Source organism: Malus sylvestris, chromosome 3, assembly GCF_916048215.2.
Source record: "Malus sylvestris chromosome 3, drMalSylv7.2, whole genome shotgun sequence".
Classification (NCBI taxonomy): domain Eukaryota; kingdom Viridiplantae; phylum Streptophyta; class Magnoliopsida; order Rosales; family Rosaceae; genus Malus; species Malus sylvestris.
In genome coordinates, this window is record NC_062262.1 from 30957741 (window position 1) to 30976152 (window position 18412).

The 18412-nt window shown below is 38.1% G+C and overlaps 2 protein-coding genes across 2 annotated transcripts; both read left to right on the top strand.

The window, feature by feature from the left end:
- Positions 1 to 2805: 2805 nt before the first annotated feature.
- On the top strand, positions 2806 to 13368 carry LOC126614355 (sodium/calcium exchanger NCL-like). The gene is made up of 7 exons (XM_050281967.1): positions 2806 to 3345; positions 4798 to 4983; positions 10241 to 10422; positions 11128 to 11273; positions 11417 to 11693; positions 11782 to 12090; positions 12875 to 13368. Exons 1-7 carry the CDS (start codon positions 2934 to 2936, stop codon positions 13121 to 13123), a joined length of 1761 nt encoding a protein of 586 aa, XP_050137924.1. The 5' UTR covers positions 2806 to 2933; the 3' UTR covers positions 13124 to 13368.
- Positions 13369 to 13947: 579 nt separating this feature from the next.
- LOC126614354 (sodium/calcium exchanger NCL-like) lies at positions 13948 to 18395 on the top strand. The gene is made up of 7 exons (XM_050281966.1): positions 13948 to 14434; positions 15447 to 15632; positions 16259 to 16440; positions 16544 to 16686; positions 16822 to 17089; positions 17168 to 17467; positions 17984 to 18395. Exons 1-7 carry the CDS (start codon positions 14020 to 14022, stop codon positions 18230 to 18232), a joined length of 1743 nt encoding a protein of 580 aa, XP_050137923.1. The 5' UTR covers positions 13948 to 14019; the 3' UTR covers positions 18233 to 18395.
- Positions 18396 to 18412: the final 17 nt, after the last annotated feature.

An 18412-nucleotide genomic window follows, 5' to 3' on the forward strand; every position in this document is an offset into this window, starting at 1 on the left:
ATGTGGCAAATATGGGGTCCCCATTTAGGATGACGTGGTGCCACATTTGTGCCATGTGGCTAAACACTTAATAAAAAATTAAATAATTAAAATAATTAACTAAAGAAAAGTGAAAAAAAAACCAAGAAATCGTCTTCCCCACCCATTCCTTCATTCCTATTGACATCGTACCGCCTCAACCAGGCTCAGATGGACCCTCGAGTTCCAGAGCTCATCTCCTTCCCCACCATTGTTCCTCTCATTCTCCACCATCGCTCTTCCTTTTCCTCCTTCTTCCTTCTCCCTTCTCTTTGCCCTCCAAACCCCCATAAATGTGTGCACTTCTTCCAAAACCCACAAATCAAAATTAACAAATCTTGAAGCCCCATTTGACACAGAGACCTCAAAAGAGAATTGTAAGTCCATACACTACTCAAATTAACCCTATTGAGCTTAAAGAAGTTTAACCCTAATTTCGGATCGTTTAACCGTTTAATAACCTCAAAAGCAATCGAAGAGGAAATGGAAATCTTGGAGTCTCAAACCCAGAAGGTCAGATGGGCTGTGAAGAACAGGAGAGTCATCTGCAACGTTGCGCCAGCTGAGCTTGTTTGAGGCGTGCAACGTTGACGGGAAGGAAATGATGAGCAAGTGTGGTGGATAAGGGTGGTCGAAAGAAAGGTCGAATCGCTGAAAAACCAAACGGTGACGGAGGTTAGGGAGAGTTGGAGTTTTAATGGGGAAAATATGTTTTTGGTTTTTTTTTTTGGATTTGAGAATTCGATCTCGGGTAGGACCCAGTTCTTCTTGCTCCAGACATTGGAGGGGTAGGGCCAGGTGGTCTTACCGACGTGAAAGTCGAAGAGGTCTCGCCAGTACTTACCAACGCGGGACGTCAAAGAGGCCGCCAAAGTTGGATCGGTAGACGATCTTGTCGAGGGAGTAGGACTTGGTGGTGGTGGCAGAAGATGGGTCGACATTGAATGGAACGTAATGGGCGGAGAAGTGGTTGGAGTGGGTGGTGTTATGGTGGCGAGCTTCGTCGCGAATGTTGTGGTGAGGGTGGTCGGAGGAGGATGAGGAATGAGGGGTGGAGGTGGAGATGCATTTGATGGTGGTGGCGAAATGGGGTTTGGTTGGAGTAGGCGGCAGGTGGGCGAGGGCCTGGGTGGACTTGACGAAGGAGGAGAGGAGCTAGAAGACGGTGAGGTTGGACTGCTTGGCCATTGATTCGGCCTCGGAAGCTTCGATTACGAATCTGGGTTGGTCCATTTTGGGAAGAGGGGTGGGCGGCAGAGAAGGAAGAGGTGGGTCTGGGGGTGATGTTGGCGTGGGTAGGGAAATGGTCGAGGGTTGCAGGGAAATGGAAGGGGAAGGGATCTGGGTTGCAGGGAAGGGAAAGGGGTCAGGGAAGATAGGTCTTTGGGTTTATTTATTTATTTTTTTTAGGGTAAATTATTATTTTTTAATGTTTTATTAATTTTTTAATAGAAAGTGGGTCCTGGATCAAGTTACGTCAGCATTTAACTGAGAAATTCACGGCCAAACTAACAGAAGGTATAACATTAGACCAAATTTAAAAAACTAGGTATGATATGTCAATTTTAAAAATGAGGTATGATACGGTCTTGAGATCAATAATTAAGATCGTTTTGTGTAATTTACCCTAACTATTTATGAAGAAATTTATATGTGTAGGTTGATTGCTTTTGCACTTGAATGACCGACATGAAATTTATTGTAGATATGGTTCCACGTGTTGATAAGTACAAAACTCCCACGTAATGCAATTAATGGAGGCATCCCTGGAATCTTACCATATAAGAACCAACCCTAGGGTCGTGTCTGTTTAAAAAATCCTCACAAGTGGCAACATATTATTAGAAGCACATAATATTTTTAATAAAATATATATTTTTTAATCACTAAACATTTAAATTTTTTTATGTGAAACATAGATAGGGCTTGACAATTTAAAAGCAATTTTATTTATTTTGCTTGTAAGTGAAAGATTTTAAATTTCAAAGATGTCAAGTTCGATACTAACATATTCCTCTTACTTGTAATATAAAATCCATCGTTAAAAGCGAATTTAAATCATTATTGTGACTTGCTTATTGTGAAACCTAACTCATTCACCCATCCCTTAGTGCATGTAATATCGCTTGTTCAAAAAAAAAAAAAAATTTATGATTGCATAGAAAATAAAAATATATATGTCAAGTTCGATACTAACATATTTCCTCATTTCTTAATATAAAATCTATCGTTGTATAAAAAATAAAAGTAAACCAAGCCCCTAAACTTTATGTGTTGGGTTTAAATATATTTTTTCATCTTTGTTTAATTGATAAAGAAAACAAAATCTTCGTTTAGGGTGGCCCATACATAGAAGATTGAATGAGTCATATTTAGTCACAAGATTTCAACCAAATAAAATAAGAGTAGTGCTATCCAAATTTTTTTTTTTTTACTTCTCACACATATTTGTTAATTTTTGTCTATTGATATTTTTTAATTCATACGATTTGATAATTGAAAATTAAGCAGAACCTGAAAAAAAATAAAAATAAATGTGTGGTTATCACCGTTTTAAAATAAAAGAAACGGAGCATTTTTATAAGAATTGGAGCACACCTTAAAAAGGAAAAAAATCTGGATAAAATAGAAATTTTAAATTTGGTTGGAATTTCTTGGAATTTAAAATATCATTTTAAAAATATAAATAGAAATAGTTGGAAAAATTAGTCTTCTAAATCATAATTAATGCTTAAAAGTTAAGTAATACAGATCGTCTCCCCACTCCACGTCATATCATATCCCCCACCACCAACCGAAAAACACGATTCAGACACTGACCGACTCCCCCAGTCCCTCCCCTTATCACTCACCAATCGCCACCTCACATCCAATCCCCCGCTGGTGTGCAGCACCGAACCCACCCGCCTCCCGCCATGTCTAAACCCTCTGACGTGTCCTTCCTCCTCCTCCTTCTGGTCCTCTGCGGCCAGGCCCACGGAGGCCGCTTGCTCCTCTCCGACTTCAACCAATCAACGTCATCCGATCTGATCTCCGATGGAGTCCACCACCACCACCGGTCCCACACCTTCGCGCCCTACCTTACTCTCAAGAACGCCCTCTCGGCGGAGGACTCCACCTGCGAGCAGACCTACGGGTTCCTGCCCTGCACCACCACCGTGATCGGCAACCTCTTCTTGATTCTGGTGTATGGTTACCTGATGTACTTGGCCGCCACGTACCTCTCCAACGGCAGCGAGATGTTGCTCGAGATTCTTGGCCCCGGTATCATCGGAGGCTTGTTCCTCCCCATCCTCGGCGCCCTTCCCGACGCCATGCTCATTCTCGGTCAGTCTTTTTTTTCCAGTCTTTTTTTCTTACTCGCTGTTTGGTTGCCGATAAATTGATAGAAAATTATAATTTTTTTGTTTGTTTATTTCAGATGAAATTATGCATTTTTAAATATCGACTTTATGTGAGTGATGTACAGTGATAGACCATAGTAATATGCACACTGTTTTGTTTGTGTTTGCTTTCTGATAATTCAACTTTTTTCCTTTTGAAATTGAAAGATTATACCTTTAAACTTTTGCAAGCTTTGTGTTCTTTTCTTCTTTTCAATATTTAAATAAAACAAATTTGAATTCTCAACTTTTTTTCGAATGTATCTTTTCATTTGGATCCCAGTAGAGAGAAAACGATATGAATTTTGAATTGTGATGTAGATTGGATCCCACTTTTGTTAGTTGCTCTATCTGTTTGCGATTCGAATTTGGGATTGGCCCCAGTTGTTTAGCTTTATGCCTTGTCCTTAATACCAAAATTTTGCTCGGATTTGAAGATTTTGATCTGGAATAATTGTACCCGTTTCGGTTTAGTGATCGTACTTCAAAAGCAAATTTAAAATTAACGAACAAAGATCGAATGCTTAAAAGTTAAATCAAGAAGAGAAGAGAGTGTTTCTGCAATATAAATTGTGCTGAATTAGCCCTTTGCATATGCAAATTTTGGAACTTTAGGGTCTGTTTGGTATCGTATTAAATTTTTTTTCATAATTTTTCAAAACATTTCTTAAGAACATGTTTTAAGAACAATTTTCTTTAAAAGAATAGTTTTTAAATTTTAATAATTAAAAAGAATAGAAAAATATCATACAACAACTCAATTAGAGGGCGGAGAGGGAGATTAGAGAGAACGAGAGAGATGAGAGAGAAAGAAGAGTGAGAGGAGAGATTCGGGAGAGGAGGGGAGGTGAGAGAGATGAGAGAGAAAGAGCAGACGGACGAGAGAAAAGTAGGAGCGAGAGATTCGAGGGAGGAGGGGAGGAGAGAGAAAGAGGAGAGAGATCTGGAAGGGAGGAAAGAGTAAAATATGATAAGAGAGAAAAATAGGGAGTGAGAGGAGAAGAGAGAGAAAAAGTAGTGTATTTGGAGTTTAAAAACTCACTTTCTGTGTATTCTAGAAGTAGGCTAATTTTCAAGTTAGTTTTGAATTCATTTTTTTTAAAACAGTCCTACTAAACAAGTATTCAAGTTGTAAAACTTAAAAAATGGTTTTGAGTCTAAAAAGTTGGATTCAAGTAGAATACCAAATAGGCTCTTACTTTTATACAATAGTCTAATATATCATTTTCTCAAATACCTTAAACCTTCGCATTAGTTTTAGCTATACATGTTCGGTTTTCGGGGATGTGTGGTGTGTTCCACAAAAAGGATGCTCTATGTTTTATCCGTCCTATTTAGATTATCTATTTAATAACTAACTTTTATTGGCTTCTGATATGTAATGTATTATTTTCAGTATCCGGACTTTCTGGAACTAAAGAAACTGCTCAAAGTCAGGTCTCTGTTGGAATGGGCTTGTTAGCTGGTTCTACTGTAATGCTTCTTACGGTAATATGGGGTTCCTGTGTTATTGTCGGAAAGTGTGATATTGAGGGATCGGTTGCCATAGATAACAAAGATACAAAAGGGTTGAGTTTAACTGGTATGTCTATATTCTCTTTTCACGTTTCTTGAGAAATGTAAACTGCAAATTTTCTATGCATTGTTTGCACCTTACAAACATTATTTTGTTTATCTGTGGTCATAAATTATTTTCACCTATGGTAAATGGGAAATACACAATGACAATTAACGAAGGATTGATTAAGATCCACATGATGTCAATATAGAAACTCAGAGTTCTTGAGAGAGGTTTTCTTAGAGAAGAAGAAAGATGTATTTTCTCATTAAACATTAATGAATAATATAATCACATATATATTGCCTTTTGGCTATTCACAGTTAACCATCCAAGACTAATTACATTTGTAACAAACTTATAACAACTAATAACCAACTCTAGTCATGATGTTGCATCTTCATCTTTACACCCCCTCAAGCTAAACTTGGAAGAATCAAATGTTCCAAGAGAAAACTTAGAATGCAGAAACATAAACTTGCTTTTAGATAAGGCTTTGGTATGAATATCTGCAATTTGATCTTGGCTACAAACATACTGAAACCAAGTTTGCAAGCACTAACTCATAACTCACGGATATAATGATAATCAATCTCTACATGCTTAGTTCTAGCATGAAATATAGGATTGGATGCAAGTGATATAGCCGAGATATTATCACACCAGAGAGTGGGTTTGTGAGATAGAGGGAAACCAAAATCTTTGAGCACTTTGCATATCCAAGTTACCTCTGCAACAGTGTGAGCCAAGGATCTATACTTAGCCTCAATCGATGAACGAGCCACGGTGGATTGCTTCTTGACACTCCAGCTAACTAAATTGGTGCCCATAAAAACACAGGAACCACTTGTAGACCTTCTGTCATCAGTACAACCAGCCCAATCTGCATTAGAGTAGGCTGACAGGTGCATTGAACCTTTCTTAAACCAGAGACCATGAGCAATGGTTCTTTGAGCAATCTCAATATGTGTTTAGCTGCTTGCATATGGATGACAGAAGGGGCATGCATGAATTAACAGACTTGATTCACTGCAAATGAGATGTTAGGTCTTGTCCAAGTTAAGTACTGGAGAGCACCTACAAGGGATCTGTATTAAGTGGGATTGGCAAGTAATTCACCACTGTGATCTAACTTGGTAGAGCTAAGGGGAGTGGAACATGGTTTAGCTCCAGCCATGTTTGTTTTCAATAATAGATCAAACAAGTACTTACTTTGATGAAGAAACATAGCATCAGTGGTTCTTTGGACTTCTAAACCCAGAAAGTAATGCAATGACCCCAGATCTTTGACAGGAAATAGAGTACTTAACTTGGCTATAAACTGGTTACAGATATTAAAATCAGGGCCACTAACCAGAATATCATCAACATAGACTAGTACTATAACTAGAGTTGGAGCTTTAAGAACAAATAGAGAAGCATCAGAGGAAGATTAACTAAATCCTAGAGATTTGAGAGCTTGAAATAACTTGTCAAACCAAGCTCTTGGAGCTTGTTTAAGCCCATAGAGAGACTTTCTGAGCTTAGAAACATGATGTGGCTTGCTGGGATCTTGAAAACCAGGGGGTTGTGTCATGAAAACATCCTCCTTTAATTCACCATGCAGAAATGCATTGCTTATGTCCAGTTGATTGAGAAACCAGTTAAATTGGATGACAAATGATTACAAAAGCCTGATAGTGACTGGCTTGGCAATTGGATTCTTTATAGTCACGACCTTCCTTTTGGTGAAAACCCTTAGCAACAAGTCTTGCTTTATATCTCTCAATAGAGCCACCAGGATTCTTTTTAATTCTGAAGACCCACTTGCAACCAACTACATTTTGAGAGGGTGAGGAAGGCACAAGAGTCCAAGTACCAGTAGATAAGAGAGCATTGAATTCATTTTGCATTGCCAATCTCCAATTTTCAAACTTAGAGGCTTGAAGATAAGTATTGGGAATGTAGTATGTGGAGGAAGGAAGTGGATGCTTGGTAGCAGTGAAGACCTTGGGTTTATAAATGCCATTTTTTGATCGAGTAACCATGGGATGAACATTTGGTGCAGAGAAAGAAGAGTGCACAGGTTGGTGTATAGTTACTGAATGAAAAGAATGCACAGATTGTGAAGATGCATTATGTTGTGGAGCAGTGGAGGAGGATGTTGATGGAGGCACAAGTGTGGTGGATATAGGTGATGTGGGCATAGAAAAGTGGAGATCAATAGGTGAGGACAGAGAGGGAGAATGATCAACAGAGGATGAAACAGGCTTGACATCTTTAAATGGAAAGGTGCCCTCATCAAATGTGACATGCCTTGAGATATAAACCCTATTGGTGTCCAAATCCAAACATCTATAACCTTTGTGTTGTAAACTATAGCCCAAAAAAACACATCTCTTACTCTTTCCATCAAGCTTAGATGAGCTATATGGTTTTAACCATGGATAGCAACTGCAACAAAAAACTTTAAGTTTGGAATAATCTGGATACTTATGGAACAACTCCCAGGGTGATTTAGTATTTCCAGATATAGCAAGCCTATTGATGAGATAAATGGCAGTGGTAAAAGCTTCAACCCAATAGTGATGGGGAACACCAGATTCAATTAACAAAGTCCGAGCTGTCTCAACAAGATGCCTATGTTTCCTCTCCACACAACCATTTTGTTTTGGTGCGTGTGGACAACTAAGTTGATGCACAATACCATGAGTATGTAGAAAAGATTTAAACTGTAAGCTTGTAAATTCACCCCCTGAGTTTGAACGTAAGATCTTGATTTTATTGCCAACAATATTCTCAACATAAGCTTTGAACAGTACAAAAGTAGGGTACACCTCCGATTTAGTCTTTAAAGGAAAACACCGGCTATATTTGCTAAAATCATTAACTATGAGAAATAATACCGAAAACCACTCACTGAAGTGACAGGGGCTGGTCCCCACAAATCACAATGTAATAGCTCAAGAGAATGAGAGGTTGATGTAGTTGATGATCCAAATGGCAGTTTATGATTTTTAGCTATAGCACACTTGAAACAAAAGAAATCAACAGATTTTGTACCTTGAATGGCAAGCTTATTACTAGAGATTACTCTTCAAAATATAGTAGAGGAAGGATGGCCCAACCTGTTGTGCCAAAGTGTAATTGAACCTTAAGCACTAACAAGAGCATGAGAAGATCCAGGAGATTGACTAGTGGAGGGACAACTTTGCAAAGGGTAAAAACCATCTTTAACTGGACCCTGCAAAAGCGTCCTCCCCGTAGCACGATCCTTTACAACAAATCTATAAGAGTCAAGAGTTAAGGCACAAGTTATCTTTAAGAAATTGGTATGCAGATAACAAATTATGTTTCATTTGAGGAACATGAAGCACAATGCTCAACTTAAAATCAGCATTAGAAGATGCAAAGAAGGACCAATGTGGTGTATAGAGAGACCTTTACCATCATCGACATAAACTTTTCCTTTCCAGTGTACGGTGTTGGTGAAGAAATGTTGGCAATGTCATTAGTGATGTGAGATGTAGCCCCAGAATCCAGAAGCCAAGAGGTGGAAGGCTTGGAGGTATAGTGTGCACACATTGCTGCAAGTTTTGCAGGAGGAATCTTCCCAGAAATGTCAGGGTTCATGCAATCGAAGCAGTCACTGACTTCATGACTTGTAGAGCCACAAATTTGGCAAGGAACATGAGTGCGATTGGAGGATTGACCACGATAATTTCCTCTGTGTCCACGATTGTTGTTGAACCGGCCAGTTTGTGATATTTATTGCCCCGATTGTTATTCCTTCCACGATTAGAGTTGAATCGAAAAGACTATTGAGGTTGTGCAACATAAACTTGAGGCGGCAAAGTTGGAAGAAGGGGCGATTGAGATTGAACAGAAAATGCCTGAAAAGACTTAGTGCTAGAGGAAGAAAGTTTCTTATGGCGAGACATTGAGAGCTCCTTGGTGAGTAGAAGGCCATGTAACTCATCCAGAGATGTTGAAGAGAGACGTAACATGACAAAATCAATAAATGATTCGAATTCATCAGTTAATCCAGCAAAAGTAGCCGCCATTAAATCTCGATTAGAGATAGGTGCACCAACAGTAGAGAGAGAATCAGAGATTTCTTTGAGTTGTTGAAGATAATCCGCCATAGATTGAGTACCTTTTCGAATTGCTTAAAGACGAGACCGAAGTTGATGGATGTGGGCATCGAAGACTCCACCAAAATGCTGCTCAAGCTTGATTAAGAGATCTCGAGAGGAAGACACAAACAGTGAAAGGAATGACATTTTTCAAGAGTGTAGAATTGAGCCAAATCAGAAGATTTTGATCCTTTCCATACCAGATCTCAAAAGTTGGATTAATAGAGCGATCTGGAAGGAATGGCGGTGGACACGACTCAGAACCGTTAACAACTCTGAGAAGTTTGGTGCAAACAGAGCATGCCATGGAAGGTAGTTAGATCTCTTGAGCTTAATTGGAACCATGCTTCCAATTTTTTGAATTGTGAGAGAAGCATACGAATTCGATAAATTAGGGTTTGTCGAGGGATTTGAGGCCGAATTTTGAAGAGATGCATTATGAGAAGAAGCATCAGACAGAGAAGCCATGGCAGTCAGAGGCAAGAATTACAAGAACAGATCGTCGAGAATCAGAGAGACGAAGCGGAAGTGAGGATCGAATCGGCCATGAGGCAAAAGGCGAAGGATACCATACAGAAACTCAGAGTTCTTGAGAGAGGTTTTCTTAGAGAAGAAGAAAGATGTATTTTCTCATTAAACATTAATGAATAATACAATCACATATATATATATAGCCTTTTGGCTATTGACAGTTAACTATCTAAGACTAATTACATAGTGTAACAAACTAATTACATTTGTAACAAACTTATAACAACTAATAACCAACTCTAGTCATGATGTGGCATCTTCATCTTTAGTCAATGCATGTGTTGACCAGTTAAAGTTTCATAAGTGATGAAATTCTAAACAAAGATTGAAAAATGAAATTAAGACAAAATTTGTATTCCTGATGACATGTAGTGGGAAAGATGCTTTGTTGAACTAGTTGTATATTTATTTCCTAATCTCCGGTTCTGTATATGAACAAGAGAGAGCAAGTTGTGAATGTTTCAACAAGAAAACTGGACTACTTGACCTTCTTGTTCATCTTAAAAAACCCAGTTTTATATGCCTTGTTGACTGAATCTTTTAAATTATTGTGTTTGCCACTTCAGGAATCATAAATTTTGAATGTCTGATATATAAGTAGATATGAACTAAAGCAGAACTGTTGGTAATTGCAGGTTCTGGTGTCAGTACTGATATCTGGACAAGCTATGCTGCAACGATTATGATTGTATCTGTCATCCCATTTCTTATTGTGCAATTACCGCAGCTCCTCAATTCCACCTCGGGTAGACACCTAGCAGTTTTGATCTCACTCATTGTCTCGGTAGCACTATTGCTTTCTTATTGCCTTTATCAGGTAATTATAATTTGATGCAGCAAGTCAGCAATTACATACACTGTGTAGTGTAACCAATCTTTCTTTTTTTTTTTTTCTTTTTTCTGTTTGCTTAATTTATAAAGCTTATTTGTAATTTATGGCAAACAAATTTGTCTGCTTTTCTTCCATCTATGTAATTTGCATTTTCATGTGAAGATTGATTGCTGGTACTTATGCCTAGTAAAGCTAACTTTGTCAACCTGTAAGAAAAAGGAAAAATAATTGAGGATGACATAACAATTGGTCACTCCTTTAGTGAAAGAGGGGGTGTTTGGGTTGTTTCATATCTTTAATAGGTATTATAAACTAAGATCACAGAATTTATCTTGGTTTCTTATAAGGATTCCATATCACTAGATTGGTGGAACTGTCGCTTGTTAATTTTTAAACTATGAACTCCAATTACTAATGCGAATTCAGGATAGCTTGGACAGCCCTATTATTAATCAAGGGTGAGCAACCGCCTATGCTTTATAGGTTTCATTATTAAAAGGTCTGAGTACTTTTAAGTGCGTTAATATTCTGTAAGTTCTTTTATACCAAAGGTTTGGATACCCATTGCGATTCTGTCATGCTAGTTCCGTAGGTAACATAAACTGTTTCCATTTTCTTTTTCCTAGTTTACAAATTGGATCTTCACGCTTATTTTCACTGCGATTGACTTATATTTAATTGTTGTTGCAGGTGTTTCAGCCTTGGATCCAGAGGAGAAAAATTGCTTATGCAAAGCACAAGCATGTAATATCAGGACTCTTACAACATCTGAAGAAGCGTGCATTGGGAAAGCTTCTTAATGATGAGGGTGAACCTGATGCAGACATTATCGGGAAGTTAGTATTTTATAGTAGTATTACCAATGGAGTAGTTAGTCATGTCTCTGCTTTGTGTGTCTTTGTTCTGAGAGATTGTTGCATTGTTTTTATTTTATTGTTGGAATTCGTTCTAACTCGTTTTCTGATTGTATATGTGTCAGATTGTTTTGTACAATTGACGGGGATAATGATGGGTTTCTTTCAGCTTCTGAATTAAGAGCACTGATTGTAGGAATCCGGTTTGATGAAATACAGTTGGATAACAATGAAGCTGTAGAGAAAGTGATGAGTGATTTTGACACTTCTCATGATTCCCGTATCAGTAAGCCTGAGTTCTTCATTGGCATCTCAAAATGGCTCAATGAGGCAAAGCGTCAAGGAGATATCAATACTGACCCCAGTAATCGTACAATGAAGATTTTAACAGACTTTCACAAGGTAATGTTTGCTTATGAAAATAGAGTTAAGGTTTGCTTATTTGATACGACTTTTCTATGCTAATCTTTTTATGCTTTGTCGAGTACAGCGGACAAAAGAAGAGCACGCTCTTTTGAGGGCGGATGACCAAAGTGATGAGGTTGTTGAGGGTGTTGAGAATGTGAAGTGGACCTCTATCAAAGCAGGATTAATGTTGTTGGTAGGAACTCTTATTGCAGCTGCATTTGCAGATCCCTTGGTAGATGCTGTTGATAATTTCTCCGATGCCACAAGCATTCCAACTTTCTTCATCTCATTCATTGCTCTACCTCTGGCTACTAATTCTAGTGAGGCTGTATCAGCGATTATCTTTGCCAGCCGCAAAAAAATAAGGACTGCCTCGTTAACATTTTCTGAGGTTTGTGTCTCACATATCCCATCTCTTGATGTTTTACCAATCTGCAAGCCTGTCAATGTTTCACATCTCCAACAGTTGTATAATTTATCAGTCGGAGCTTTTACAAGTTTGCCATAAACTTACAGCTTTAAGTTTTAAATTTCCACTAAGATCAAAATCTTTCCTAAAGTGTCCAACTGAATCCTGTTAAAATATTATTGACCAATTCCAACATTGTTTAGGGTATCCTGCACAATTAGCCAATTAACAATCTTCTGTTTGTCTTGATTTAACTATGTTGATGGAGGAATGATATTTAATTTTGCTTTTTCTTTCCCTTTTCCACACACCAAGTAGGGATTTGAATTGTGTCTTACATAGTAATGTATCATTTTTCCACACTCCAAGTAGGGATTTGAATATGTGATTTCACCCTCCATCGTAGTAGTTGATTGACATAACGCACTCATGTTACAAGAAGGTTTTATTTTGAGTATTTGACTGAAGCCGGGATGCTATATTAATGGATGGGTGCTCGAGAGCACTAGTATAATTTGCATGGTAGATTTATTTTGATAACTATTGTACTGAAGGTGCTATTGACGGTGCTGCATCTAACCAAAAGAACAGAAAAAGAAAAAAAAAATGAATATATGAAAGTACTGCATAATTTGAGTCCAATTCGTGAACGTGAAAAGTAATGCACAATATGATTTTGTTGCTATCATGCCGTTGTCAACTGTAATATTTAGCAAATGAACCGATTGTTGAAATATGACCTCTTTATCGGTGTTTCTTGTTGCAGTTATATGGTGCAGTAACCATGAATAACCTCCTCTGCCTAGCGGTATTTTTGGCCCTGGTTTACGCCAGAGGATTAACGTGGGATTTCTCATCGGAAGTCCTGGTGATTCTCATCGTTTGCGTTGTGATGGGTCTTCTAGGCAGTCTCCGCACCGTCTTCCCTCTTTGGACGTGTTCAATTGCTTACCTACTCTATCCATTCTCCCTGGCGCTGGTTTATGTCCTGGACTATGTTTTTGGCTGGTCATAGACACATGAGGTCATACGAATCCATTTGAGTGCTCTTCGGCTTATATAAATCGACATGTTTTTTCAGTTTTCAATTTTCTTATGGTTTCCATGATCTTTGATACTGTTCTTGTGAGTATGCCTGTTTCATTTTCGTCAGAACTTGAGATTTGTAGGGGCACTTGTATTATCAGACAATTTTCTCCGTATAAGCAAGACCCTGATATGTTATTGCAATTTTAACATCTCGAGTTATACCTTCTGAAATTTGTTATCTTGATTTTTTTTTTTGTCAAACAATAGATTTTGTTAGATTAGTCATTGAATGGGTTTGAACCTACGTTATTATGCAAGAACTCAACACATTTCCACCACTGTGGTCAATGGTCACTTGCTATCTTGATTGACCTAAACATTTTTTACTTCGATTACGGTTAGGGGTTTTATCCCAGTTTATCTTTGGACACTAAAATACTCAAACTGGAAGTGTCGGAAGCTAAACTTTTTTTTTTTTTCGTACATCGATATTTTTACACTAAGGGTAGGGGAGGGGGAGTTAGGCTAAGCCACATAATGGGCAGCCTAATTTGGTATCAAATTCGCTATCCACGAGATTTGAACCTAAGATCTCTCATATCTAAGTGAAGAGGAATATCATCATATCGTAGTATTGAGGGGCAAAATCGCCAACTATTCGAGGATAAATTACAAGTTTGGCCACTCATATGCTGACATTTTTTAAGATAATGTGGGCACAAATATTGCTGACGTGGCCACACGATTGGCTGAGGACCTCGGTTGACTTGCTGCTGAAAATCTGCTTTATGTGGCATGCAGATTATCATAAAGTTGGGACTGCAATCTGAAGAGCCTAAAAATTTTGAATTACAAGAACTTCAACATCCACCTGAAAAAACCATGTCCAACACACTGCTATTTCACCGTTTCTTCTTCTTTCTTATCCTCTGCGGCGGAGCGGCCGCAGGCCGCAACATCTCCAGGCCTCAATCCTCACCGCACGATGTAAATGTGTCTGATGGGGTACACCGCCGGTCTAACAACTCCACTGTGCCCTACCTTACTCTCAACCGGCCCGGAGACATCGCGGCGGAGGTGGAGGGGGAGTGTGAGGAGACGTACGGGTTCTTACCTTGTACCGACAGCGTGCTAGGGAACCTGTTCCTGATTTTGGTGTACGGTTACTTGATGTACTTGGCAGCAACGTACCTGTCGAATGGGAGCGAGTTATTGCTCGAGATTCTCGGCCCCGGTATCGTCGGAGGGTTGTTTCTCCCCGTCCTCGGGTCGCTTCCCGACGCCATTCTCATTCTCGGTGAATATCTCTGACTTACCCTCTCTTGCATTCTCTGTTTGGTTTTGGGCGGGAAAGTCTGGGAAAAAAGTGAAAGAAAAGCCGGGGACAGCGTTGAAAAAGTGAGGAAGCATGAAAAATTGAAAATTGTTAGTTACTTTTTAGACAAACATGTGGCCCACGATTAGGGAAACACGTCTTCTATTTTTTTCTTTTATTAAATTATTGGCAATGATAGGGTGACTTTCAGACAGATCGGATAAGAAATAAGGTTTTCAATATTTTATTTAAAGCGTTTTGAAATTAAACTTTTCTTTTAAGTTAGAAGCTTTCGTTTTTCTGGAATCGGTGGTTTTCTTTTGGAATTTTCGGATGATAATTTGAAATATCTACATCTTGTTTGTTTCGGATGTGTTTACATGGATCTTTTTGCTTCTGTATGCAATTCAATCATATTTTGTAAAATAATTATGTAAATTATAATACATTTTGTGGTATATTAGTATCCTGCTGATTGTATACAACGTAGAAGCATTATAATCAAACACTTTTTTCAATATATAATATAAAAGCCATCAACAAAAATACTTAAATTAACAAAGAACATGACAATTGAAAAAAAATAAATAACGAACATGACAAGATATAAAAAATGTTAACAAGATGCACAGAATTAGTAAATAACCGTAAAATGTTGGAGTTTTTGGAATAATTTGATTGGATTATCCAAATTAACAATGAACATGACAAAATATTAAAAAAAAATGTTGAGAAATGCCAAGAGAACTCTATAAAAAATTAGACTTTTTATGGATCCTCTGCCACATCATGTTTACCTTGTGTTTTTCGGTAGAGTGTTTTATAATGCTGGTACGGAAATTGATGTTAAATTATGAGATGACGGAGAGTCATTTTTTCAGAGGGTCCCTTTAGCATTTATCAAAAATGTTTACAAGACGTAGTTAATTTTAGTGTCGGAAGACAGACTGGGATAAAATTGTTTCTGAATTAAACTAGTCTTCTTAATTTGCAGTATCCGGACTTTCTGGGAGTAAAGAAACAGCTCAAAGTCAGGTCTCAGTTGGAATGGGGTTGCTAGCTGGTTCAACTGTATTGATTCTCACATTAATCTGGGGTTCCTGCGTTGTCGTTGGCAAGTGCGATATCCGGAACTCGGTTGCCATCGATAACAAAGATACAAAAGGCTTTAGCTTAACTGGTATATTCGTCCACCTTATACAGTTTACATTTTTTCTTTCCTATGCAGTCTACATTTGTCAAACATGATACTAAGTTCTTACAGTAAAATCATTTCCTATACTGAGGATTCAGAAACACATCAAAAGACATGAAGAGGAAAGGATCAATGCTCAATATTTGAAAACCTTCCATCTAGTTTTTAACCTCGGAGCTAATTTTTTATTTTTTTCAGTCCTCGTCCATGAGATTTGAACACGACCTCCTCCAGCAGAGTGGAGTGTTACTTTACGAAATGGTTGTTCGCTCCTCAGAGACCCTTTAAGTTTTGAAAAGCTAATGAGAGAACACAAATCATGTTTCAAACAAAAAATATGGACTAGCATGATCTCCTTTTTCAACAGTTAAATGGAACAAAACTCCCGTTTTTACCGTCTTTATTTCAACCCTTGACCCTCTACTTAGTAGTTTATTTGCGCATGAGTTTAATATAATTAATCACAATTCATAATAGCTTTTGTGAACTGGGAATCGGAAATAACTCGTTCAATTTACATGACATACCTATGTATTTGCTGCCTGAATGTTTTAAATAACTGTGTTTCTCACTTGAGGAATGATAAACTTGGAGATGTTTTGTATTTGCAGGTTCTGGTGTGAGTACTGATATCTGGACAAGCTATGCTGCAAGGATTATGACTATATCTATCCTCCCTTTCATTATTGTTCAATTACCAGCGGTTATCAATTCAAAATCCGGGAGCCAGATCGCAGTTTTAGTTGCACTTGTTATCTCTGTCGCACTATTTATTTCTTACTGCCTTTATCAGGTAAATTTGATGTTCATGCAGCAATCAATTACATAATTGTCTAGTCTGATATGTCCACTCAAGCTTAATCTGAACTTACAAAACACATTTAATTGTGGTGCAGGTGTTTCAGCCTTGGATCCAGCGTAGGCGAATTGCGTATGCAAAGCACAAACATGTTATATCAGGAATCTTACAACATCTAAAAATGCGCTTCGGAAGTCTCCTTACGGATGACGGTGAACCTAATGAAGAAAATATAATAAAGTTAGCATTGTTTGTCAAATTTTTCACTAGGATTAATGCACTTTTTTTAATTTTTTTATAATTCAGTTACCTCGTTCATATGACGTTACTATTTATACTGTCCATTCTTGACCTTACAACATTCTTCGTGTATAGGTTGTTTTATGCAATGGATCAGAACGGGGATGGACATATTTCAGGTAATGAGTTAAGAGCAATGATTGTAGGTCTCAAGTTCGACGAAATAGAGTTGGATAAGAATGATGCTGTGGAGAAAGTGATGAATGATTTTGACACTTCTCACGATTCTCAAATCGATAAGAATGAGTTTCTCTTCGGTATCTCAAAATGGATTCATGAGGCAAAGCGTTCGGGTGATGACAATGATCATCGCACGATGAAATTTTTGTTTGACTTTCACTCGGTAAGGTTCGATATCTCCAATTGATTTTGAGTTGCATGCTCTAACTTCAACACTAACTACTCAGAAACTAACGTGCAGAAAACTAAGCAAGAGCACGATCTTCTCGGGGGGCAAAGTGATGAGATCATTGAAGGTGTTGAAAATCCCAAGTGGACATCCTTCAAAGCAGTTCTAATGTTGTTGATAGGAACTCTTATAGCAGCTGCAGCTGCAGATCCCTTGATTGACGTTGTTGATAATTTCTCAACTGCCACAGGCATTCCGACTTTCTTCATCTCATTCATTGCATTACCTCTGGCTACTTCTTGTGAGGCTGTGTCTGCAATAATGTTTGCTAGCCGCAAAAAGATCAGAACCGCCTCTTTAACATTTTCTCAGGTTCGTATATCACATATCCAATCGCACTCTATGTTTTATCACTCTGTGAACGTGACAGTACTTCACATGGCGAAAATTTGTGTCAATAACTTATTGAAGAATAGAAGAATTCTACATCAGAAAATATACATGACTTTTATTGAGTAGTTTCACTACTAATTATTACACCGAGGTCCTTTTCGACAAAACCTCGACCCTGCCATGCTGGGCAGCTAGTAGAATGCAAGTTGGGGCACAATATAATCGGTGTGGTTAGAAGTGGACCGCTAAGACTATATCCATAATAGGTTCGACTGTTCTCCAATTTAATAGTCCAGTTTCATCATTATTAAGTTCACTAAACGTCCAATTTTAACTATAGGCTTCTAAATCAACAAAAATCAGAATGTACTTACATGTCAAATTCTTTTCTCAAGTAGTTATTCTGCTATGATGCTTTGTTTTTAGCTGTAACATATGGAAACTGCAGTGGATGCTGAAATGAGACCTCTTTATCTCTTTTGTTTCTCGTTGCAGTTGTACGGATCAGCGACCATGAACAACGTCATGTGCCTGTCGGTGTTTTTGGCCCTTGTTTACTTTCGAGAGTTAACGTGGGACTTCTCAGCAGAAGTCCTTATTATTCTCATTGTTTGCATCGTGATGGGGGTTTTCTGCAGTTTCCGCACTGTCTTCCCTCTTTGGACATCTTCGATCGCTTTCCTACTTTACCCATTCTCCATCGCACTGATTTATGTCCTGGATTATATTTTGGGCTGGTCATAGACTAGAGGGGCCATATGAACTTAGGAGGGTGTTTTCAGTTTATGCAGTGTGTCTGTGGCATGAGGATTTGAGCACGTTTCAATTTCACGTGTATTATTGTAGTGGATTGCTCGTTTTGATCTTATGAACGTTTTGCTTTCAACAAAAATTTTGTTCTTAAGAAGTTTGTGATTTCAATAT

Coding starts and splice junctions, on each gene's coding strand:
- LOC126614355 (XM_050281967.1), top strand. CDS start 2,934: ATGTCTAAACCCTCTGACGTGTCCTTCCTCCTCCTCCTTCTGGTCCTC. Junction 10,423..11,127: donor TTTCTTATTGCCTTTATCAG/GTAATTATAATT, acceptor TTGTTGTTGCAG/GTGTTTCAGCCTTGGATCCA. Junction 11,274..11,416: donor GATGCAGACATTATCGGGAA/GTTAGTATTTTA, acceptor TATATGTGTCAG/ATTGTTTTGTACAATTGACG.
- LOC126614354 (XM_050281966.1), top strand. CDS start 14,020: ATGTCCAACACACTGCTATTTCACCGTTTCTTCTTCTTTCTTATCCTC. Junction 16,441..16,543: donor TTTCTTACTGCCTTTATCAG/GTAAATTTGATG, acceptor ATTGTGGTGCAG/GTGTTTCAGCCTTGGATCCA. Junction 17,090..17,167: donor TTTTGTTTGACTTTCACTCG/GTAAGGTTCGAT, acceptor ACTAACGTGCAG/AAAACTAAGCAAGAGCACGA.